The sequence below is a fragment of the Mustela putorius genome, unplaced genomic scaffold (genome assembly GCF_011764305.1).
Source record: "Mustela putorius furo isolate JIRA1106 unplaced genomic scaffold, ASM1176430v1.1 tig00003869_pilon_pilon_pilon, whole genome shotgun sequence".
In the NCBI taxonomy this organism is placed as follows: Eukaryota; Metazoa; Chordata; class Mammalia; order Carnivora; family Mustelidae; genus Mustela; species Mustela putorius.
The window spans coordinates 23,739,453-23,764,694 of NW_025422021.1; the positions used below are offsets into that span (position 1 = coordinate 23,739,453).

The following is a 25,242-nucleotide window of genomic DNA, read 5'->3' on the forward strand; positions in this document are numbered from 1 at the left end:
ACCACAAATGGAGAACGTGCTCCATATACATGTGTAAATCAAAACCTATAAAATAACATGGGCATTATAAAATTTGTGTTAAAACTGATAACAGCTTTACTGATTTACTGACAATGAAAATATATAGCATTTTTTCTGTCAGAGCATTTATCAACACTTGGCAACCCTGCACTAACTTGACATGTAAGATGATCAAAATGGATTATGTAATCTTTCCCATTCATTTCTATTGATTTTAGTTATGATAAAATTCATCAGTGTGCCTGGGAACACTCAGGCTGAAAAGCTCTGGTTGACCAAGTGGGGGGAGTGGGGGGAGGTGGAGGAAAGAAAAAAAAAAAAAAGAATTCAACAGAGTTGTAACGGGATGAATATAATTTTAGAATAGGATTGCACAAATACAGAAGTCGTGCCCTAAAGGCTCCAGCAACAAATTAATACAAATAATTCTGGCAGTCTCATAAAATTACATTTGTCTATGCAGAGATTCACTTTTGAGATAAAATTACAAAATTCCAAGCCAGAAGAATTAATGGGTAAGTGCCATTTAAAAAAAAAAAATTGCTGGAAATATTTTCAAACTTTTTTTAAACTTCAACAGTAATCAAAGTTATTTCTCTGACTGTAAGTAACATCAAAATGCCAGCAACTGGACCATTTTAATCAGTTTTATTGATTCGTGCTTTCAGTTCTTATTCAGTTAAAAACAAGGCACATTAAATACATCTTCTTATTGCTCTATAAATGCATGCAGCTCATTCTGTATATCAAAAGTAATAAATAATGGCGATAAAACACCAAGACAGTTATAAAAATGACAACCCAACCTCAAACACAGTATTTAACAGTCCCATCTAGAACAATAACCCAACACATACACGAAAGGGCCACGTTTAAAGGCATGCAGTGCGCGTATTCACTCCAGCACCGGCTTGTACTTGAGTCTTTAAAAACACAGTAGGGCTTTTTTATTCCCTGAAAACGGTGGACATAATGCAAAACAGTGCAAGTTAGAGCGTCACTGACTTTAATGTTATTACATTCATAGGCCAAAAAATCTTTAACAATACATAAAAAAGTAAATAAGATCGGTGATCATCCTTACAGTATGTTTAGTCAAAGTCACAATGAAATTTGCGTTGTTGTACAAGACCCAAAGCTACATATTTTGGAAAAGACAAAACGAAGCTAGAAACTAAAGCAGAATAGGGAGCATGCATTTAATAGTAGAAATCCTCAAGTTGCACTTGGTATAAACTGATTGAAAGCAAGAATCTTGCAAACAGCGTGAGGGCTACGAAGCAGACAGCCTTGGCTTAACAAATAATCCAGCATGGTCACTATTGTTAGGACTGTGGTATGGGGCTATTTAAAGGAAATCCATCTCTTCCCCACAGATGGGGGTTCCTTCACCTGAATCCCCTTAAAGGCTCTTGAAACAAATCACTTGATGATAAAGACAATCTCTGCACCCCCCCAACCCCACCCCCACAGAATCACCTAGTATCCCATACGTACAAAAAGAAAAGAAAAATTCCCTTGTCCTTCAAATAGGTTTTGAAGGGGCTAACCCTCCATTTCCTCTCCCCTTTTCTGAAATCAGGTACAGAAGCTGTACAGGTTTAATTAAGAACTCACACAAAAATGAGGGGGTGCTTCATTCACAGTAAAGACTTGGAACCAGCTCACTTCCAAGACGAGTCTCTGGGATTGGTGAAGGAGCGTATGTTTTAGAATTAGCAGATTTTCAGCAAAAGCAGAGACACTCAAAGGAAGCAAAGTGCGCTTTTCTTTGTCCTTAAAGGAACTTACTCCGAGCAAAGCGTGCACAAACCAGCCTGTTGTACACACACAGTTCTGCACAGGCCAGTCAGCCTATTAAGCCGGTCCCTACTGTAATGGGTTCAGGGTTCAGGGAGGGCACAAGTTCTCGCTATCTTGATCTAACTAGAAAGAGAGAAAGAGAGAGAGAGCACAAAGGTACTGTATTGTGGTACGTCATGCATGGCGCTTTAAAGGACAGCATTTTTATCAAGGGTCACCAGGTTCTAAACAGTGGAACTTATTGTCTTGATTAAAAAACAAAAATAAAAACAAAACAAAACCAAAAAAACCCCCACTAAATTACAAAGCCACATGCTTCTAATGTTTTTTTTTTTTTAAAGGCAGTGTAAAATGCTCCCACGTTGAAAGAAAAATGTTCACAGTGATACCTGGGAGCATCCTTGGCTCCGTTTTAGGTTTTCCTTATGGAAGTGGCAAGTCTGAACTTCATTTAAAAAAAACAAATGATTGTTTTGAAGTGGGGTGGGGGCTTAGGTTGAGTGAACCTCCAGTGTTAACATTATGACCTCCAGGCTCATACCCCACTTGAATGAGGCAGAAAGGTACTCTACAATGGTCAAATAAATAGAAATAACAGCACAAAGTGTTTTATGTACTAGTTTAAAAAACAAACAAACAAACAAAACTAAGATCTCAAGTCTGTGCAATTAAAGCCTGCCATTAAATATAGAGTTCTATCTCCTATTACATATACAACCTGATCTTAGAAAATAAAAAGGCAGGTAGTTAACCTCACAGAAGGAAGCACAGTGGGTAAAAATTCAGGTCATTGGTTAAAATGCTAGTGAAGTATTGCAAAAGCATCATACCACATTGGCCCTTTAAATTCAACGCATTATTTTTTAAATTCAATGCAGATTTATTTGTGTGTGTGTGTGTGTGTGGTGTGAGAGGGGTCTGTGTGTAGATATGAGTTGTGCATGGTTCTACTTCTTTTCTTTTTCTCTGTGGTTGAGAACTTTTCCACGAAGGAGAAAGGCTTTAAGCAACCCAAATGACCTTGAATACTGCAGCATTGTGCCTTTTTACAAATAATTATAATTAAAGTTAACTAAAGGTTACTTCGATCTTCTTTTACTCTCCATTTGAAATTACTCCCCCAAAATGATGCAATAAATTAAGCCAAATAGGCCATGTTTGACAACAGCACATGCTCCACAGTTTAGGATTTGGGGATTGAAAATCGTGCTATCGTGTGTGGATATACACACACAGATTTTAAATCTTTAACTTTATTACTGCTGTAAGGATTTGAGAAGTTTAGTCTCATTTCATTACATCCAACTTGCCACTTAAATGCTGGTTTTAAAATATGAAAAGCAAGGATCTTCCTGGCAACTATAATAGTCAAAGAAAAACCAGCAGTGACTGGGGGGAAAAAAAAAAAAAAACGAATTGCTGAGATGAAACTATCAGTGTAATCCAGCAAATGTCAATGCTATCCTTATCATACACCTGTGATTCTGGAAGCGTTCAGTTTCTCTTTGAGACTCGCTCCTGTAACCAGATCTAAACTTTGTCTTCCCTCTCCAGTTTTGCCAGTCATACCTGGATATGAAACTACACAATATTGTTTGGATGGGGAAGACAGACCAGCTCCGGGAAGAAGGATCTGAGCGGTCTCCAGAAATGCTATCATTTCTATAGGTCACTCCCTGCTCCATTTCTGTTAGGAGCAAATCCTACCTACAGTCTTAACGCCCAAAGCTTTGTGCACCTCACGGAATTTTTCTAGCTTCTATTCAATTTTGGCCAAAATGCTCTGTCCTTAAGAATGACCCAGAATAAGTGAAGAGACAAACGAAAAGGGAGTAGGTCCAGTCTAAGAGGTTACAAAATGGATGCAGAATATTAAATCGGTGTGCACTGAAAGTAAGAAACAAGATAAAATACACTGTTCAGAAGCTAGATTGAATGGCAAAGACAAATCAACACCCTAAAGCTTTGGAATGTTTCCCAGTGTTAACAAAGGCAGCTACCCATAGCCACTGTTTTGGAGTGGTCTAAGTCATCTCTGGTTGTTACAGGATGATTTGTTGTTCCCATGTCTGTTGGCTGTGGATGTACTGCCCAGACTCACAATCCTCCACAGCTTCGGTCCACTGGAATGGGGACTCTTCTGTCGAGGTTCTCTTCTGCAGTTTTCATCAGGATCGCGAGCCGGCTTCCGGACACCCTTCCTTTCTGAATAGCACTCATCAGCTTCAAGAGAAAATAGGCAACAGGGTCAGAAGGCAGGCGTGCTTCCCCCCTTTCTTCACCGCGTCTTAATGGTTACCTCTGCAGTGGCTCCATCAAAAACCCATAGTGGGTATTACAGCTCCAATAAGAAGAATACAATCTTTGAACATCTCAAAAGGCAGGAAAGGGGCAGGTGTTTCAGGGCTGTGAAAACTATACCTATCTAGCCAGTCAGCCTGCTTTTAAAATGCAAATCGAATGCATCAATTTTTACCCCTTTCATGTGCTCAGGGCACATATTTTTTTGGAGCCACTCAAATATTGGATCTGTAATTTCATTTAAAAATCTTAAAAAGGAATCGCAGGGATTGAACCAAGACAAATCATGACCTATATTTAACTACTCTGTTTTAGTGTTACTGTACTTGACAACTTCAAGTCCCTTAAATCCAAATTCCTTAAAGACTTTTTAAAGTAATTTACATTTAAGTCCTTGAAATGGACCCAGAGATCTACCTTAAGAATTAAAAGCACTCCACAGCCCAGATTTTAGTTAATTCATTTTTATCCAATGGATAAAATCAGAATTAGTCTTGAAATTACATGCAGTCAGCGGGCAAAGGCCTTTAATCTGGAAGGCACTTTGCAATTATGAGCATGGGGATTTTTTTTCTTTCTTTCTCAAGTTGATGTGGTTTTAACTATTTGCTTTTCTTGAGCTCACTTTCCCAATCTTTTGTATTTATTTATTTGAAAAAGAACTCAGCCATTCACCAGGAAAAATTCTCAAAATATTTTTAGGGTTATACTCTTGAGCCTACAGAGATACATTTCTTAAAAATGACTCTGAATAAGAGTCAGAGGCATCTGCCAAAGGGCTGGATCAGAATTTCATGACCTTATTAAAAGCTGTTTCACAAGCCACTGCTTATTAGAGACGGACTCCTACATGCAGGGCGTCATTAGAGCCCAAACCTAAAAATAAAGTCATGTAACCATGCAACATCTGTAGTGATTGTTCCATGATGATTATTGAAAACACAGATCTACATTCAAATAGGTGTTTCATGGGATAAACATGGGCTCTTTATGTTCAGAAAAGAAAAATAATTTATTTTAAAAAAACACCCTGAAAACATACTTTACGTCTGACAAATGGTGTGACGTAAAGAATGCTGACATCTAAAGACAGAACAATTTGCTGTTTATTGTTTTGTCTATGGTTCCATGAAGACCTTCTAAGTTTACTGGAGCTAACAAAATTGATAGAGCTAGAGTTTTTTTCTTGATTCATAAACATTATATGATGTACCAACCTTTGAAAATTCAGCTTTCTTTAAACATTACAAGTATTTTGAAACCATATTATGAGGGGAAAAAACAACAACAACAACATTCAGGTGTGAATATATTTCATGAGAAATATGGTCAGCATTTTTTAAGTTGAAAATTACACTGTGTATTTGTACTTAGTAGAAGCATGAATAGTCTCTTTCATTTAGAAGTGGACAAGAAATAATTATTTAAAAACTCTACAAGGAAATCTGCAGATGTTTTAAATTATTTTCCATGTGTTTAATTCTATTGCACTCAAGAAAATTACTTAAAACCCAAGTCACATAGCATATCTATAAAATTAGACTCTTATCGTTTCTAAAACTCCAGATCTTTCAACCCTAAATGCTATTGTTTATTTACAACACCCATGAAATGAAGCATAAGCTATTTCCTTGAAGAAAAGTTTTCTAAAATTTGAGACAAACAATAAAATATTCTTGAGAAAAAACTAGACCAAAAAAAAAAAAAATGTATTCAATGGTTTCTAATTCCCCAGCATATATTTTAAGCTCCATTTCAAATGTGCACTTAAACAGTAAGCTAAAGAACTAAACATTCTTTTTTGTAATGCTGGACACAACCTGTGAAAATTTTCTGCATTTAGATTCAACAATGCTCTTATCTGCAGCTCATCTCCAGAGAGACAATTACCATTTCCTTTGCCTTGATATTGTTTGTTTAACTTGACACAGTGAAGAAAGGGCTGACATTGACCAAAATCCCCAGCATTAATTTATTTCATGTTCAGCATTCATCATTGCCAGGGTACAAGCAAGACCTGGCATTCATTTGAAATACCTGCCCCAAGAAGCACTGTGGAAAAAATCCGGCCACTTGGAAACCAGTGCATTCTTCATATGAGCAGTAGTCCTATGGACAGCTACAAATAACATATGGGTTTATTAAATTTCCTTCTTTTAAGGAACTTTTAAGGAATGATGTGTAGCCTCCAGTTGGAAGTTAGAATAACAGAATTTGCTTTCTTCACGATTACGATTAAACAGTTGAGACTTGGGGAAGTGGAACAATGGAAACAGAAATGCTTGAATTATGGGATCTTGACCCTCAAAATACAGGTTTCCTTTCTTTTGCTTTTCAGGTTCTTCATAATGTAGGAATATAATAATTACATTGTAGGGTCTCTAGTAAATATCCTCAAATCAATACAACTAGAATATTTTTCAATATCTTTTAAAAAATTACTTTCCACATTAGAAATACAGTGTGTGCCTCTTTTGAAGCAGGTGAAAAATGGTCTGGCAGTGGTAGTCCATGGCATATTTTTCTAAAAAGCATACTTCTTATTCAGCCTTTAAACCATGATTAAATTGTTAATTGAAATTGCCCAACACAACAGAACGTCTTAGAAGAAGAAAACAAAACAAAACAAAGAAAAAAACAAGAAAGAAAGAAAGAGAAAAGAACATGCTCCATGCAGAGCCTGATCCTGGAGTGCAGACCGAGGGAAACTTTGCTGGCTTCAAGCATTCTTTTTTTCAGAATGACATGACAACCGTGTGGACTTAAGAATCCATCCTGAGAGGCCGCCTGGGTGGCTCAGTGGGTTAGAGCCTCTGCCTTTGGCTCCGGTCATGATCCCAGAGTCCTGGGATGGAGCCCTGCATCAGGCTCTCTGCTTGGCAGGGAGCCTAGTTCCCCCTCTCTCTGTCTCTGCCTGCCTCTCTGCCTACTTGTGATCTCTGCCTGTCAAATAAAATCTTAAAAAAAAAAAAAAAAAAGAATCCATTCTTGAACAACCATTCACAACCAAAAGATAAAAACCAAACACACGTGTTTCCCCTCACCACAGCTCACCTGCAAAAATTCATTGAGTTCCACTTGTCCATTTTTGTTCAAGTCTACTTCATTCAGAATTTCATGTAGTGTATTCTCATCCATTTGGACGTTGATACTCTAAATGAAAGGAAAGCACAAAATAAGGAGGTTTAATTAAAAATAATGCATGCCCTTTTATTAAAGCTACCAACCTTTCAAAAATTACAGGAGAAAATTACTTATAGAAAGCATTAGAGGCAGAAAAAATGATCTAATCGAGTTTTTATGTTTTTCTGCTAGCAAAGACATTGAGCTAAAAAAATATTACCTCTAATACACGCTGAACATCAACAATGGTAATAAAGCCCTTTTGGTCTGCATCAAACTTATGAAATCTCTTCTTGTACCTGGAACACAACATTGAACATTGGAAAAACATACCTCCATAGGTCAAGTCACAACAGAGAAATACGGAAACTTATTAGAAGTACCTGTCGATGTCAGAAGGCAGGAGGCTAATTTCAGAGCGATCTGTTAACTGTTCTGATCGAGATTTATAGCCCATTTCATAATACAGAAACTTCCTGGCTGTTTCAAGTTCCTCCTAAAACACAAGCATACACAAAGTTCAAAGATTTATGGAAAGAATTATTGATTTTTTTTCCTTTCTTACTTTTCTGACCAGCACAATTTTTTATTTCTTCCAGTTTCACTGAAGTATAATTTATATTCAATAAAATGCACCTATTTTAGATACGCAGTTTGATGTATACTCTACCACGATCAAGATATAAGACATTTCTATCACCCGAAGAAATGGCCCCCTTTTTTGTTTTCAGTTGATCTGCTAGGCTCAAGTCATCACTGATCCGCTCTCTGTCTGCAGAGTGTTTTCGCATTTTCCCGAGTTTCACATAAAAGGGCCCCTACAGTACATAGTGTTCTCTGTCTGACTGCTTTCACACAGCATGAGGATTCTGAGACTCATTCATGTTGTTGTTTTAATATTTTGTTTCTTTTTACTGAGGAATATTATCACCCAGTATCATCTAGCCAAATCTAGAGAACCCGATCCTTGTGGTTTAGTGACAATTAAAGCAATTAAAGGTGACAAACAGCCACTATGATGTGGAGGCAAAGTCACTGACAGATATCATGGGATCAGCTACCCTGAAGCTTTGTCACAAGAATGCTGAGAGTTCGGTGGGAGCTACAGAGTCAGAAGAAGAAACAAGTTCTCTGAACAGTTACTCTGACACTTTCCACTGTCCCCAGTCCCAGAAGATAGTAAGTGTTGTAGAGAACACGGACTTGGTTTTTCACGGCACTCTCCTGCTGGCTTACAGCTTACAAACCGTCTTTTTCTTTCCTTTCTCTTTTTGGCATTTTGTACTACATTTGCCCACCTTCTGTCTTCTGGTTCTGTTCTTATTTGCCACAATATTTTAAAGCTCAACGGTAGTTAAATAATCCCATCTGCAAATTCTCTGAGTATCCAGAGATATCATTTTTCTAGGCTGGCATATAAACTCATTTAGAGCAGCCTCCTATTTGAATATCTATTTCCTCTTACCAATATTTATTTTGCTCTTTTCACACTGAAAACTGTTCTCCTTGACAAAAAAAGAAGGAAAGAAATTTGGTTTTAGACTCTGAGTTGAATTGTTCTCTCTTTTCTCCCGCATTCAAAAATATGGTGCCACTCATTTTACGCAATGATCTAGGTTAGGCCTTCCATGCATTCTTTACGATTTTTAAAATTTATTTGTGGGGGCGTCCGGGTGGCTCAGTGGGTTAAAGCCTCTGCCTTCAGCTCAAGTCATGATCTCAGAGTCCTGGGATCAAGCCCCACATCGGGCTCTCTGCTCAGCAGGGAGCCTGCTTCCCCCTCTCTCTCTGCCTGCCTCTCTGCCTCCTTGTGATCTCTGCCTGTCAAATAAATAAATAAAATCTTTAAAAGAGAAAAGTTTTTAAAAAATGAATAAATAAAATAAATTTATTTTTGGTGTCCTTAGCATTTTTTCCCCTGACACTGTTAGGGGAACCTCTGACACTGTTCTATTCCTACATTCACATTAGTCCAGGAACCCTTTCATTGCGGAGCACCTGTCTTCCATCTGTTTTAAATATGGTGTTTATCAGCTGGCTTTGTTCTGAATCACAGTCCCGTTTCTTCACTTGCTGCCCCCTTTCCCTTCTCATAAGAATCAATTTTGAAAAAATTTCTTTTTGTGAGGCCCTCTCAATTGACTTAAGTGGTCTTCTCGTTAAAGTCTCTCAAGGAAATATATGTATGTATGAAGGTATAAAATCTGCCTCACTAAACGTGATGGCAGCATTTCCCAACATTCATCTTGAGTAGTGCTAGTCTCCCTCTCTGCAGCCCTTCCAAAGAGAGAGAGGTGGGTCCCCATCTCTGAATAAGTTCCCTTTTGGAAACGAACAATGCACACACACATTTAAAAGCACCAAATCATCTGTGCTAAAGAAAAAAAAAAAATGGTTTCCTTTGTTGAACTCAGAGTTTCCCAAATTCTTCTGTCCATGTAGTCATCTTTTGGTTTACACCTTGCAGAGTCCAATTTGGCAATGTCCCATTCTCTAAATGTCCACCAACTCCTCTATCAACCCAGTTCCCTTAGACAATGTGTTCTTCCTTTATCAGTTCTTTTGATGTTGGATTCGATCTCTTGAGTAGCTGTTCTCTAAATCTTTCTCTCAATTTTGAAAACTGACATGCGTTTGTGAGGTGTATACTGGTTGTAACCACTCAATTAGATTTCAAGATCCTTGAAACTATGAGCTAGTTATTATTCCCCTAAAATATTTGGTATAATGCTCAGTATACAAGTCACTCATTAAGTATTGACTTGGAAAAACAACCACAATTCATCTACAGAGAGTTATTTATCACCTTGTTCTGCTTTCACTTTTGCAGGTTAAATAATCCCAATGCTTTTAACCTTTTCTCAGAAGTCCAGCTTTCTAACCTTTAATTCTTTTTTTTTCCTTTTCCTTTGTTCTCTCTAGACTGTCCACAGGTCTCATTAATACTCCTACAGCTCAGATACTAGGTAATAACTTGAGGTCGTTTATTTCTCTTACTTTGTTGAGGGGGGAAGGGAGAATATTCTGAGCACACGAATCTACTCATAAAACTTGAACTGAATGAAGTTAAATCTAGTTTCCTCAGGAGGGCCAAACACAGCCAGTTTACAGAATTTTCTTCCTCCTTCCTACCTCCTACAGCCTGAATTCCTGGCACCAGCTATCTTCCTGCATATTCAAATCTTTCCAACCATAATTTTTACAGGAACACATTATCCCCAATCTTTCTATATGGTTAAAAGAAAAAAAAATGATTGGCATTAGTAAAAGGCACAAGTTTCATTCTTGGGTTGTCTCTGTAGGCAGCTTTAGTCCATCAAATCGAAATCGACACTGGAAGAGCTACATCCAGTCCTGCCAATGCAGGGGCAACAGGGTAAGGTCGGGAAAGCTCAGGCCCTGAAATCAGAGTACCTGGCTTCAGCTCCTGTTCCACAATTCACTAGCTGTATGAACTCCGACTGGATGTACTCACTGAGCCTGTGTTCTCACCTATAAAAAGGTGTAAAGGCTAACCAAAGGTCAGGTGAAGGACCTCTTCAGCCAGTGTGACTCCTGCCATCAGTACACTACAAACATTGCACTAAAGTTAGGAGAAATTTTAAAATGCAAGGTCATGGTTTCAGCCCCGAAGACCCTGAATTTGATAGTCTAAAGCCAACCCTCAAAAATCTGCTTGCTTTCCCTATATTTCAAGTGATTCTGATATGTAACCACCTTTGGGAATCTACACCAGAATGAGAATGTTTTAAGGACAGGATCTATGCTCAGGCCTTCCTTACACCTTCCATATAGGACACAGATGCTCAGTTATGTTCATTCACTCATTGACAGTTACTTATTGAGGGCCTGCCATGACGGGCACTGAGGTTACAGAAACAAACCAGATCATGTCCTCTCCTTTGGAAAGCCCATTTCCTGGATGAGAGGCAGATAACAAAGAAACAAACAATGGAATACATGGTATATCCTATAGGAACAGATGCCAAAGAGAAAAATAAGGTAGGGAGAGGGACAGGAAGTGAAGGGCTAGGCCATGAGGTTACCTAGGAAAGAACGTTCCAGGCAGAGAAATCAGCAGAGCTTAAATAAGGAAGAGCAACTCAGCTTGTGGGGAGTGAGTGAATGGGAAGTCCACGGGGATCAGAAAGGTGGTGGCCAGATCCTGGAGACCTTGTAAACAAACCGCTGTCATGACTTTGGCTTTGAGTAAACCAGAGGGTGTTTCGGCAAAAGTAATTGTTCATTATCAGTCCTCATCCTTCTAGTCGATCAGCATCATTTGATACAGTAGATTACTTTTCTTTTCTTGAAATATTTTCTTCCTTTCCTTCTGAGACACAACTCCTTCTTCAGTCTTTTCACCCTTTCTCCAACCTCACTAGCTATCACTTTCCCTTGCTCCAGGCGTCTTCTTTATCTACCCCCCTTCTGAACTCTGGAGAGCTCCAGGGCTGTGTTGGAACAACTTGCTGTTATCTCACTGCACAAACTCCCCACGAGATCTCGAGATCTCGTCTGGCCTGATGGCTTAAATACCAACAGAAATTTGTATCTTTAGTTCAGACCTCCCCTCTGCACTTCATTTGGACTGACATATCCAAAGATCTGGGCTTATGTTTTAATAGAATTGCTTAAGTTGTTAAAGTAAGAATACTGCCCTGTGGGAGGGAAGCTTTTATAATAAACCATGGAAGAAATGCTGGTAGCTGAAAGCAGTGTGATAGCAGCTGACTGTGTTAAGAAGGGGTTGAATTCAAGCCACTCTTCGCAGATAAATATGATACAGTTTGTGGATGGATTCAGATCAGGTATGATACTGAGATTTAGGTCTAAGGAACTAAAGGTGGAATAACTATTTTTGACATGGAGAGGTCAGTAGGAGTAGTAGTAGTCGTGAGTGCTGGTGGAGGTAGTGTTTGGAGAGAAAGAGGAGGAGATCCAAAAGAGCTGGTGCCATGGATTGAACCACCCCGTCCCCCAAATCCATATGTTGAAGCCCTAACCCCAGTGTGATGATATTCAGAGATGGGGCTTTGGCGAGGTTTAGATGAGTCTTGAGAATGGGATCCCTCTTTCTCCCTCTCTCTCTTCCACGAGAGGACACGGCAAGATGGCAGCTCTCTGAAAGTCAGCAGGAGCACTCTTACCAGAAACCAACCATGCTGGCACTCTGATCTCAGACTTCTAGCCTCCAGAATTGAGAGAAAGGAATGCCTGTTGTTAAGTCTAGGTAAGAGTAACCCTAGACTGTAGTATTCTGTAACAGCAGCCTGACTAGATGAAGACAGAGAGGATTCCAGAAAGGAGTTCAAGAAGGAGGGAGGAATCAACTGTGTCAAGGCCACTAAATGCACGAGTAATGGAGGACCAAGAACTGACAAGTATATTGAGCAAATGGAAGCCAGCAGTGAGCGTGATCAGAGCTAGTCTCAGAAAGTGGCAAAAACAAGCTTCAGTGGAACTGGTTTAAGAAAGACTAGGCAGGGGGTAAGGAACAGAACCAAGGAGCACAGAAAGCAATTTTTCCTATAAATACATGAAAATGCCTCTGCATATTATAACAATTTGGTTTAATTAAAATTCATGACAATCTTCTGTTTATTACAACAAGCCCAGGGCTGTACATGTGGGCATCTGAGCATCACTGTTTTTTCTTTTTTTTTTTAATTTGGATATAAATATAAAATTCCAAATGACACAAATCAATAAGCATTTAGTGGTCAGGCAATAAAACCGCTATTTCCTACTGAGGGCAAATTTGCACAAGTGTGAATTTCACCATGGAAATTTAGAATACATTCTAAAAGTGTTTTCAATGAAAACCAGAAAAGTTTCTACCCACAATCATTATTATCCTACTTTTTCAGGAATTATGACCACAAATTGAAGAGTATTTTTCTAAAAGGGATTTTCCAGAAACAAACAACACATTTTGAAACCAGAATATCTTTCCAGTTGGGATCCTAAGACCTAGCAATACTAAACACACTCCCCACATGCAGAAACTGGTAAGAAATAAAAAATTCCCACTGAAAACTATACTAGCCTCTACTAACAGACAAAAGACGTGACATATCTTGTGGTTTTAAAGGAACTGTGGTTTCAAAGACTTCTATATAATACCTCTTTTTTGAAATCATCCCAATTCAGTTCTCTGCCCATCAGTTCAACGATCCTGGGGAGAGCTTCCTCTGCTGCCTGGACATTTAAGAAGGCCAGGCGAGTCCGCCGCGAAATCATATCCACTGCTGTACAGGCATACTCCTTAATCCCATATTTCACCTGAGTTGAAATTAAAGCAAAATTATCAGTGTGGGCCTTATCTTTAAAAAAAAGAAATAAAATTTCACTTGAAAATAATTCACACTCAGGGGAAAGTGACATTGCTCTCTATATACCCTGGTCCTCTAAGAGGCATGACGCAAATAAGAACATCATACAAGCTCCTTATCGATTTGCTGAAAGAGGTTTGTAAATTGGGACAAAATGGAAAAAAGCTGATGCCTTCTTCCTGAACTGACCCTGGTGCAAAAATGCAAACTGCATTGTTTCCCATTTACCACCCACAGTACTCACTTACCTCTCTGCTTATACATCATATGGTGTTAATTTACATAGCCAAGTAGGCAAAGAACAAGTATTGAAACGTATGGTTTCAGGGCACCTACTTGGCTCAGTGGGTTAAAGCCTCTGCCTTCTGCTCAGGTCATGATCCCAGGGTCCTGGGATGGAGCCCCGCATCAGGCTCTCTGCTCAACAGGGAGCCTGCTTCCTCCTCTCTCTGCCTGTCTCTCTGCCTACTAGTGATCTCTGTCTGTCAAATAAATAAATAAATATATTTTTTTAAAAAAGTATGGTTTCATCTCTTTAGGCTGTCTAGAGTTTTCTGTCTAAGAGTATCAAGAGGACAGAAGGCTTGTGGTTAACCAACAAACAAATGCTCACTGGACCCTCGTTTTTCAAAGTACAATGAATCATAAATAAATACAAAGCCTGCTCTCTGGTTTCACGAAATGAAGAAACTCGATGAGAAATAAAGCTTCAGTCTTTGGGAAGTTAAGTGCAAACCAAGGTATGTCAACAGCTAGCGAGTGAGTATAAACTCGAGGAGTTACAAATTTACAAAAGAAACAACAACTGTGAAGTCACAAGATTTGGGGTAGCTCTGCGGAAGAGGAAGAAATACATCTTTTCTATTCAGATCATTTCCACTGTCCATATCACTTCAGATTTAACATGTAAGTTTATAAATGAAGGGATCTGGGCAGGGCAGACATTTTCCTGAAGGCTTTGGCTGGCAAATGGGCATTAAACCTTAACGATATACATAATTTTTCAGTAGGTGACCAGCATCTCGTGGCAGACAGGAAATTCCCACGTAGCCACTCACATACCTCTGCTTCAATGTATGGAAATTCTGACACAAGACGCACACCAACGATGGGCCACCTTTTTCCAGTTACGCTTGCCATCTTGGCCACCTCAAAAGCCTTGTCACCATAGGTAGCGGCGAGATGCTGTGCCACCTAGGGAAACCAGACTGCATTAGGCAGGTACTTTGAAGAGCAATACCTTCTAGGCATGAAGCAAAAAAAAAAAAAGCACACGCTTATCCTGTCAGTTCTTCACGGCCCGTAACTAATAGTTCCAGGAGGGTATTAGATTTTGATTTTGTGGGAGGAAACCACTTGGGCTCTGAGTGCTTAGGCCAGCACTAACTCTGCCACACATGTATCACTGTATCAGTGACTGATGAAGCTTCGGCTTGACTCTGCCCCCAGTGTCACTTCTGAAGAACAGCCTTCCTTACACTTGAGACAGAAAGAATGTGGGATGATGCTCTGTCTGCGGAGAACAAACCAAACCCACCCCAGACTTTAAAATAGAAACTAGCGTGTGCCTTGCTTTTTAGGCAACCGGAGAAAAGTATGATCAGCTTTTTTCCTTAGTTCACTTCCACAGCACGCAGACAGAAATGAACCCGGCAAAAGGAAATTCTAAATCAGGGAGGCCTCCTGGTTGCCAATTCTGTTTGTGGCAGTAGTGAGATGAGGTGGAGAAAAAGAGGATTCACACCCACCTCACTTTCAAGCCCATAGTCCTGGACAAGCCTAATGTATAGCGTGGGGCTCCAATCTTTGCCCCCTTGAAGGAAAAGCCCAACTGTTCTGCTTGGTCCTGCTTTAAAATTGTGAGCTTTGATAGCAGCATTTATGGTATCTTCTGCCATAGATCGATACGTTGTCCACTTTCCACCTACAAATAATTTGATAAATAATTCATTAGGTTACTACCCCTATTTTTCTTATAATGACCCATTTGCTAACTGATTCATAACAAAATTCACCTGTTGTTTATAACAAATATAGCAAAGCGATGTGCAAGACCTTACTCAGAATCATCAAAAAAAATTCTCTGTTCATTAGCATCAAGAGAGATTCTGGTGTGACAGTTTGACTCAGGGCCCTATCTAAAACACCGCCAAAACACAAGGTAATATGCCATACCTGCTATAGTGATGAGGCCACTCTCACTGATGTCCACAACATGATTTCGGGAGATGGACTGAGTATCTGCAGACTTGGGATCTGTAACAAGGGGGCGGATACCACTCCATGCTGCCAGGACGTCCCCTCTTCTCACTGGCAAGAATCAATGGGAAGGGTTAAGAGGATGCCTTAAAGATATTTCAACAAAACTCTGAGACAGTTAATAAACAAGAGAGAATTCAGTAAATGGAGCACATGAATATGGGCTTTGAAAGAGAGAAGGAACCCTTAAATATAACAACTAAGCAAGTTAATAAGTACAACAAAAACTCAAAGAATTACTTTATCACAAAGATAATCTGAACCGGAAAAAAAGCAGATAACCTGAACATCACTGACACTGATTCCTACCAAAAGAGGAAACAAAAGAAACACGTTATCAATCCTCAGCTGGAAGGATCTAGAATAGCTGAAACAATGACGAAAAAGTAGAAACAAAACAAAGACAAACCTAGAGATTTGTGGACTTGTTACTTTTCCTCCCAGATATACCTAGCTACCTCTTCTCAGGAAAGACAAAGATCCTTACTAAACAAACAAGTCTGTAACAGGCTACCTTCTTCCCTCATCAATACTACCATCTTATTGAGCATTTTTTTTAGGCCTAGGCTTGTCAAAGCACTGGATTTACACATTTCATCTCATTTAATCTCACAGAGACCCACAGCATCAGTTATTATTATTCTCACCATAGAAAAGGGGGGGGGGGAACCTGAAAAAGTTTAACCACTTAACCCAAAGCAAACATCTTATAGATGCTAGAAGAGCATAAGAACCCAGTTCTTCCTTATTATAAAGTTCATATTCTTACACACTAATGTACTATCTTTCAACTCTTGACAATCTGTTTTCCCCTCCTTATCCCATTATCCTTTTAACTGGCTCAAAAATAGGCATACTGGCTCCTCCCAGTTTAGGCGCACCATATTTGTTACAGTGTATGAAAGGTCTTTGAATATTCAACACCCCATGAAATTTCTCTTACACTCTGTCAGAATCCAATTGCCTCGTTATACCAAGAATTGATAGACTTTAAATAGAATTAGACAGCTGTTGCATAGCACCCATTACTGACCTAAAAATGGCTAAGAAGAGTAGCCTAGTCATGGCTCTGGTGTACCATGAGTGGCAAGGGCAATACCCAAGGGCAGAGTTTTCAGAATCTACTCTTCCTTATCCTCCCTACAGGAATGGCTTAGCTCTTTTCTTCTCCATTCTTCACATCAAGGAGCAGATCACATGCACCAACCCAAGACTTGCCAATTGATGAAAACGATTAGGTGAATACTTCCCTGGTCCTGCTACATTTACTCTCACAGACCAGTTAATCTAACCTTGGATGACGGAACAGTAAGTCCAAGTTTGCTCTGACCATGACTTGGGATCAGGTGCTTACCTCCTTCATCTTATTCCCAGCCATGATCCTCACTGACAAAAAGGTCACTGTCTTTAAAACATCAAAACAATGGGAAAATTGGATATTCCCGTGCAGAGGGATAAGCTCAAAGTAGATCAAAAACCTACACATAAAAGCTCAAACTATAGAACATTTAGGGAAAAAAAATAGAAAAATCTACATGACATTGGGTTTGACAATGATTTCTCGTATATGATACCAAAGGCATAGGCTAATAAAGAAAAAAAAAAAGATAAAACGGACCTCTCAAAATTAAAAACTTCTGTGCATTCAGAGACATTAACAACAGAATGAAAAAGCAACCCATATAGCAGGAAAAAATATTTGTAAATTATATCTCTGACAAGAAGTTAGTATCCAGAATATGTAAGAAGTCTTAAAACTCGAAAACTAAAAAAAGACAACCTGACTGAAAAAATGGACAAAGACTTTTAAAAGATATTTCTCCAGAAAAGATATATAAGTGGCCAATAAGCACATAAAATATTGCTCAATATCACTAACAGTTAGAAAAATGCAAATGAAAAACCATATGAGATATACCTTCATATCCATTAGGATGACTATTATAAAAAGTTAAAAAAAAAAACACAGAGAGAAACAAACTTTAGTGAGGATGTGGAGAAATTGGATAGCCTTATGCACTACTGACGGGAAAGTATTATGATGCAGCCACTATTGATAAATGTATGGCAGTTCCTCAAAAATTCAACATAGAATGACCATATTACTTAACAATAACAATTCTGGGTACATACATACCCCAAAGAACTGAAAACCAAAAAATCTGCACACTCCAGTGTTCATAGCAGGATCATTCATAAGAGTCAAAATATGGAAATAACCCAAGCGACCACCAATAGATGAATGGCTAAACAACACATGGTCTATACACACAATGGAATATTATTCAGCTCTGAAAAGTAAGGGAATTCTATCACATGTTACCTTGAAGACATCATGCTAAGTAAAATAAGCCATTCACAGAAGGACGAACACTGTATGGTTCCATTTATACAAAATACCTGGAGTAGTGAAATTCGTAGCCACAGCAAGCAGAATGGTGATTGCTGGGGGAAGGGAGTTGGGTATATGAGGTCAGTGTTTAAAGGGTACAGAATTGAGGAGAATGAAGAAGATCTAGAGATGGATAGTGGCAATGGTTGCACAGAAATATGAATATATTTAATGCCACAGAACTGTACGCTTAAGAATGGTTAAAAAGATAAAAAGATAAATTCTTTTTAAAATCAAGATAAAAGGAAAATTTGACATATTTCAAGTCTCAAGATTAAGGAAAATATTTTACATGTAATACATAAATATCAGGATACTTGCCAGCCCATACCATGCCCAAACTTCATTCAAATCAAAGTATGTCCTTGTTGAGAGCACAGTTTTGTGAACAGAGGACAATATGGATTTCAGATCCGACTGAGTCCTTGAGAACATGCCCTTGTACAGTGAATCTCCTGTATTTATACATGGCACCACCTGAAAAGCATCTCAAAAATATCTAGCAGACTCTATGGAAAGAGTCACAAAGACTCCTTGAAATGACTGGAAGAGTCCAAAAAGATGTTTTTAAAAGATGTCTAACCAAGTACAGGGGAAAGACCCTAAAAACAAATTGTACTGAATGACAGATAATCCTTCTACCTTGACCTCAAATGAAAAAAAAAAAAAAAAAAAAAAAAAAAAAAAAAAAGATTTCTGGTGAAGTTAAATTCACCTAAGGAAATATACCTTTATATTTAATATACCTCCTTGAGGGCCACACTCTTAACGTGACACATGTCTACGTGGTGGTGTATAATCAAAACTCTATCTAAACACCTCATCAGAAGCAAAGGAAGAAGAAACATCATAAGCTGGTGCAGAACACCGAAGGCTTCCAGTCTTGTTAGCTGGAGACCTAAGGGAGTCTCAGCACTGAGGTTCCATTTCTCAATCTGCCCTTCTGATATGTGTATTCTCTCAACTAGGCTTATCCTGATGGCTTCCATGGAATGAGGGTTAATTCTTGCTTCATGCAATTCCACAAAAGTCTTGTGAAACATCCACACAGATCATGCAATGTTTTAATCTTTACAAAAAACCTAACTAGGAAATTACCACTATTTTCCATTAGAGTTCAAATAGCTCTCTGAGTCAAAAATAAAACTTAACCAACCACATAGAACGTCATTGTGGTCACCACAGTCTGCAAAGCGTGTCTGTGAAATTCCTTAGACGGCCACACTGATCAGGAATTTGACTTCAACTCTTAAAGCCTTCTGGCTGATTTTAAAGTTATTTGATGGAAAATTAGACTATCTAGAGTAAATCTGAAGCATAAGCAAAGAGTGTTTGTGGCAAATGCTTTACCTGTTCTGGTATAACAGGCAGAAAAACACATTCGCAAAATTGTGTTGTCTAAAACAAGAAGACCAAACTAAAATATTCGAGGTTTCCCTTCTAGAGAAATAGTAAATAAAACATTATGAATACTGATCCCATTTTTAATCCTTACTCTTAAAGTTGATACTGAAAAAAAGAAAACACTACCAAGAAGAGTTTATAACGTGTTAGGCACCTTAATTTATTTTCTATTTTAGCATTTAGCTCTTTAACCCCAGAATTATATCAGATGAATGTTGGGATTAATTTTATCTGAAAAGATACAAGTCAGGATAATCAAATTTTAAGTCATATTTAAAATATGAATCAGTCTTTATGGTCTGTAGGGTTTTTACATTATTAGACCAGAGGGTGGTTGGATGAGGTTATCTACCCATTCTCCCAACCTTCAGATTTAATGATTTTTGTGGATTATTCAAAATGCTGAGGGATTCCTACTGAGGGATATTTCCTGCTGAGGGATAACGTGCTTGTACCTCTCCCCCACTGGAATTAAGTGATGACCGGTCAGGGCCACAGGCATAACCTATGTCCATAGAGCAGAGCATAGCTAAGCACATAAAACATGAATTCTAACCTCTCGAATAAAAGATGGCAACTAACTGAACGAACATGTTTCGCTCCTTAGCACCTACTCACCCACAGTGGAAACCTTGCACACTGTTAAACAAAACCTAATTAAAGTTCTTTGGAGAAAGAGATTCAAAAGCAGTAGACAGAAAAGAGAATCGTTAAGCTATCTTTTAATTCTGCCTGAAACGGCTGCAGCTGCATTGGCTGGAAACCACCCCAGGATGAAGCCAACTTGGAGGGTGACAGAGTGAGGAGAAATAAGGAAGGACCATGTACCTAAGACATTGCAGAAGCACTGAATTTCTCACCTCTTGATCCTTTGTAGGTCTGGAGGGTTTTGTTTTGTTTTTTTACAAGACAAGACATTTATTTTATAAAACAAACAAACAAAAAATACAAATTCAATGACTCTCTTAAATCGAGTATTTCCTTCTCTAAAAGTGTGTATAAATACATCTTGATTCCATCAGGCAGCCCTGTGCCATAGACTTTTAGGCAGTGCTGGAAATGCTCTACCTCTATACCCCCCAATTCACTAGCCACTTGCGGCAGGAGCTTGGGAAGCACTTGAAATGTGCTTCATGTGACTGAGGAACTGAATTTCAAATTTTATTTAATTTTAATTAATTAAAAATGAAATAGCTGCATAATATGCACATGCACGGGCTATGATATTACATAAGGTAGCTCTAGAATAAAAACCCCCAAGCAGTAGGTCTCACCCTTGTCCCAGCAGGTCATCAAGCCAGGTACGCCCCACCATGGCCCCCTCACCCACATCTCTAATTGAGCATCCTTTCAGCAAAATTTGATTGTATTTCCTTCTCTCACGAGAATACAATCAGCTGTAATAACGTGCTTTCCCCCCAAATATTTTACTGTCCTGACATGTTCCATATCTATCATTTTGAATTATCCTCCTCCTCTCCTACTAATCTCAAGAGTTCAAAGAAATAAAAATTATTTTTACCAAATTAAGTACTAAAAGTTACTAAATTAAGTATGAACTTTTACTAAATTAAATACTGAAGTATTTACTAAACTAAGTACTACCCTCAAGTTCTTACCCAGAAATCATTTCTATCGTTCAGCTTATAGCCAAGAGTAGGTAGCAGACATCACCTACTTTAAATTCTCCAAGGTATAATACGTGAAAGAAAATCACTCAAGTCAAGACTTTATGGTTCAGAGCTCAAAAGTTGGTCTTGGTTTTTCTTGTTCTCATACTGCCGGGATAGCTAAACCAGGTTTCATTGCTGGTTCATTTTTCTCACCATGTTCAAAGTCTTTAGCAATGTCAATTCTAATATTTCCCAATACCCCAAATCCTCCATCAAGTAGGGGTCATGTAGAGTGGTCAATAAATATGAAGCAGCCTATTAAAACATTCTCTAAACTTTATTGTATCAAACAAGAACAGCCCACATTACAAAATCAAAAGCAATAATATTTGGGCCTCCAAGCCAATATCCCAAGCTTTGTATGTAATAATTATATATTTAAACAACTGAATATTCTCTTTTAACATAAATAAATGCTTTAATAAAACAAGATGACAGGAAAGGACACTACTACGGGACTTGAGGAAAGTCCTCATTAAACACCACTTATTAGAACAGCTCACCCAGGGGGCACCCCGTGGGCACCCAGTCGACTGTTTTAAGTGCCAAATGCCTAGATGTTTAAAAGCCCACATGAGCCCCTCCACAGCGTGTAAAAGTACTTGGTGATATTTTCAAAAAGAGAGTCCCCCACCATCACGTTTAAGGATTATTTTTGTTGCAATCCCAATAAATAACTCCTTCAGGTTTTAGTGTATATAATATATAAAGAGTAAAATGTAAATAATAAAGTTCAATAGACATTTTTCACAGCTGGTTGACAAGACTAAGTACTGTGTAATTGTTTCAAATTATAATGAATACTTCTACTCTTAACACCTTGGCAAGACAAGTGTTTGTTTTAAAAATTAATAGAAAATGAAGCCCACAGGAAGTGACAATTAAGAGCCAAATGTGCGGCTTTGCCTCACGTGGGTTATTTAGCCATACGTTTTGGGGTGTTCTTTCTCATGTTTGCCGCTTGCAGAAAATCAATAAAAAGCATGTGAAAATATCTTAACGAACACAGGGGAAATAGTGTCAGAAATCAATACTTCTCTACCAGCATGTTTAACCTGCTGAAATGAAGTGTTAATCACAGAAATAAGATACCATATTACATTTATAAACTAATGAAACTAGAAAAAGCAGAGCGTGTGACACTATCATTAAACAGCTGGAAGACATCCAAGCCTGTGTAAGTTGATAACCCTGGTACACTCTCTGGCAGGGAAAAGGCAGGTCTGCAGCGAGTCGATATGGCCAGCTCGGTTGTTAATTGAATAACAGGCAATCTATAAACAGTACTAATTGCATATGTGAAAACCTGTGTACGACTCAAGACGCTGCCTGGAGAAACACTCCAGAAAAACTACACGGATAAAGCCCTCGGCAAATCTCCTGTCTCTCTCAATCCCTTCAAGTCATAGCTTCGTTTCACCACTACCTCCTTCTGATTAACCTCTCCCCGGCCGACTTAATGATACATTTTTCAAAAGATCATTTTTCTTCCTCACCCGATACACACCACACAACTATCAATTACCCATTTCAGAAAAGAACAAACAAGTAATCTAGAAAATTCAGCCTGTGAATGGAAAGCTTTCTAAATCGTAAAAGAAGACATGGTCTTATTCCCAACAGGCAAAATGCTTTTCAGAATTGTTCCGACGCGTTCTGCAGAAGTGTGGCAGCTGCTGAGAACAGCATGGAGTGTTAAGATTTGACACTTTTTTTTTTTTCCTTCTTCCTTAAGGATATAGCCATTTGGGGAGGTTCAGAAACTGTTGTCAGAATTTTACTTATTCATCCATTTAATAAATCCTTTTAAAATGATTATGTCAACCCTGGTGAATGCAAAACATTTCAAAACTACTGCTCTAGGACCTAAACAAACTTGATTTTTTCCAATCTGCAGAGAAGACTGCTTGGCCCGAGGGATTAGTTATGAGACAGGAAATCTCCTCTACTTTAACATTCAAATCCAAATAAAGCCAGTCCAGAGCAAAGGTTATTAACATTCTGCAAGTGTTTAGCAGCTTCCAGGAAATGAAATGAGAGACGTAATCCACTCCCTGGTGGATATAACATCACATCATAAAACCTGGAATAACCAGTCAGAGAACCCTGTGGTACTCTGAGGCTAGATGGACTTGTCATCATCCTGGCTCTAACACAAACTGTGGGCCAGAGGCTCCCAGTCATGGGGACTCAGTTTCCATGTCTATAAAGTGGGAACAGCAAAATATACCGGGGAAGGTTGTCATGAGGAACCAGATGGTATGGGCAGTATGCTCTGTAGAGTGTCTAGCCTAAAACGTGTTCGGCAATGGTCGACTTTTAAAAAATAAAGCATGTATTAGCCATTACTGACAAATGGGATGGCTCAAAGATGGGCGGCACCAGCCTACCGTCAAGGAACTGAGTAGCACCTGAAGCTGACTTCCTCTCTACTCTTCATCATAATGGAAGAAAGATCGAGTTACTCCAGAATTCCTTGAAAAAAATACATATTTATACATCTCCACTTAAGATAAAAGCACACAGTAGCAAACTGCAGTCTTCCAGGACTGAGGGAAACTCCTCAAATATGAGGCCTTTGATCAACTAGAAATACAAATGCAAAAAAAAAAAAAAAAAAAAACCACCTCACCAAACTAAAAGGGATTATTAATTTATTAATTAATTACTAGTTTTTAAAAAGAACAAGTTGATAATGATAAGTGGCACAGGTGTGACAGATGGTGGGCACAAGGAAGTAAGTGAAGTATATGGAAGAGCTGTCACCTCTGCTTTTACCCCAGATATTTACTCCCAGGGAATTCTTTTTTTTTTTTTTTTTTAAGATTTTATTAATTTATTTAACAGAGAGAGAGATAGATCACAAGTAGGCAGATGAGGCAGGCAAGAGAGAGGGGGAAGCAGACTGCCTGCTGAGCAGAGAGCCTGATGCGGAGCTCGATCCCAGGACCCTGAGATCATGACCTGAGCCTAAGGCTTTATCCCACTGAGCCACCCAGGCGCCCCATTCTACAGGGAATTCTTAAGCCCAAGAGTACCCATGTTAGGAGATAGGCCTGATTTATAGTGTTTAGATATGAATTTTGGCCACTTTTACCAAAAATCAAAATTGGCAAAACCAAAACAGAAACAAAACTAAAACAAAACAAAACAAAAAACATTTTTGCCAGTTTTACCAATTCACCTGATTACCAAAAAGCATATGAATTGACAAGACTTTCCCAGACCACCCCAGTCCCAGCAGGCATTGCTCAGAGCCCTCTGCATTCACAGGCAGAATAAAAGTGAGGAAGGGGCGCAGGCTTCTGTCTCTGCTACAGCCCAAGGCTCATTTCACTGGTGGAAGTCCCCACCTACGACATGGGCACAGCAGCTCTTGGAACCTACACCTGCTTCCAGCACATGCAGCCTCTCAGCACATATAAGCAGTTAGATTTCTCATCTTACTGCGTTTGAACTTTAAGAATTTGGAAACTGTCAACATAGAACTCTCTGCTCTTGAATTAATTTTACTTCTTGCTCCAACAATCTAAACTTCCTGCTTGCTCTTAGGGCCCAATAGAAACGCCCTTTTAACAAATATCATACTCAAGCAAATGTGAAATGAAGCAGGGTTCGTTAACAATAGTCAATCCATTAAAATACAATCATATCCAGATGAAACTCCTCTTAGATTTCAAAAGGGGGGGGGGGAGTATCCAGCTACAATTGCATTGCATTTTGAGTACTGAAATTTCAGCGGACATTAAACAAGGCATGACCAGTTCCCAAATAACTCTCTGTGAGGGTGTGTGCGTGTGAGCGTATAAACGTTAGCCCCGTAGATCTCAGTTACGTTTGGTTAATATATTTGTGCCATGAATGTAGGTACCCAAAAAGACTTTGCACAAAATAAAACCACATCCATTACTTGAAATCAGAAGAAACTAAA

At 38.7% G+C, this 25,242-nt stretch overlaps 1 protein-coding gene across 4 annotated transcripts in view; it reads right to left on the reverse strand.

The window, feature by feature from the left end:
* Positions 1-654: 654 nt before the first annotated feature.
* Positions 655-25,242, reverse strand: part of GPD2 (glycerol-3-phosphate dehydrogenase 2) — a 141,846-nt gene continuing 117,258 nt past the window's right edge. For 3 of the 4 annotated variants that reach the window (XM_004743887.3, XM_004743886.3, XM_004743888.3), the window contains exons 10-17: positions 15,759-15,893; positions 15,332-15,507; positions 14,646-14,777; positions 13,375-13,533; positions 7,632-7,744; positions 7,469-7,547; positions 7,180-7,278; positions 655-4,047 (exon numbers count right to left, since the gene is read on the reverse strand). In XM_004743887.3, coding sequence (XP_004743944.1) covers positions 3,922-4,047; positions 7,180-7,278; positions 7,469-7,547; positions 7,632-7,744; positions 13,375-13,533; positions 14,646-14,777; positions 15,332-15,507; positions 15,759-15,893 — 1,019 coding nt within the window. In that variant the 3' untranslated portion in view covers positions 655-3,921. The remainder of the gene's footprint in view (positions 4,048-7,179; positions 7,279-7,468; positions 7,548-7,631; positions 7,745-13,374; positions 13,534-14,645; positions 14,778-15,331; positions 15,508-15,758; positions 15,894-25,242) is intronic. The other variant, XM_045066928.1, reaches the window with a different exon arrangement.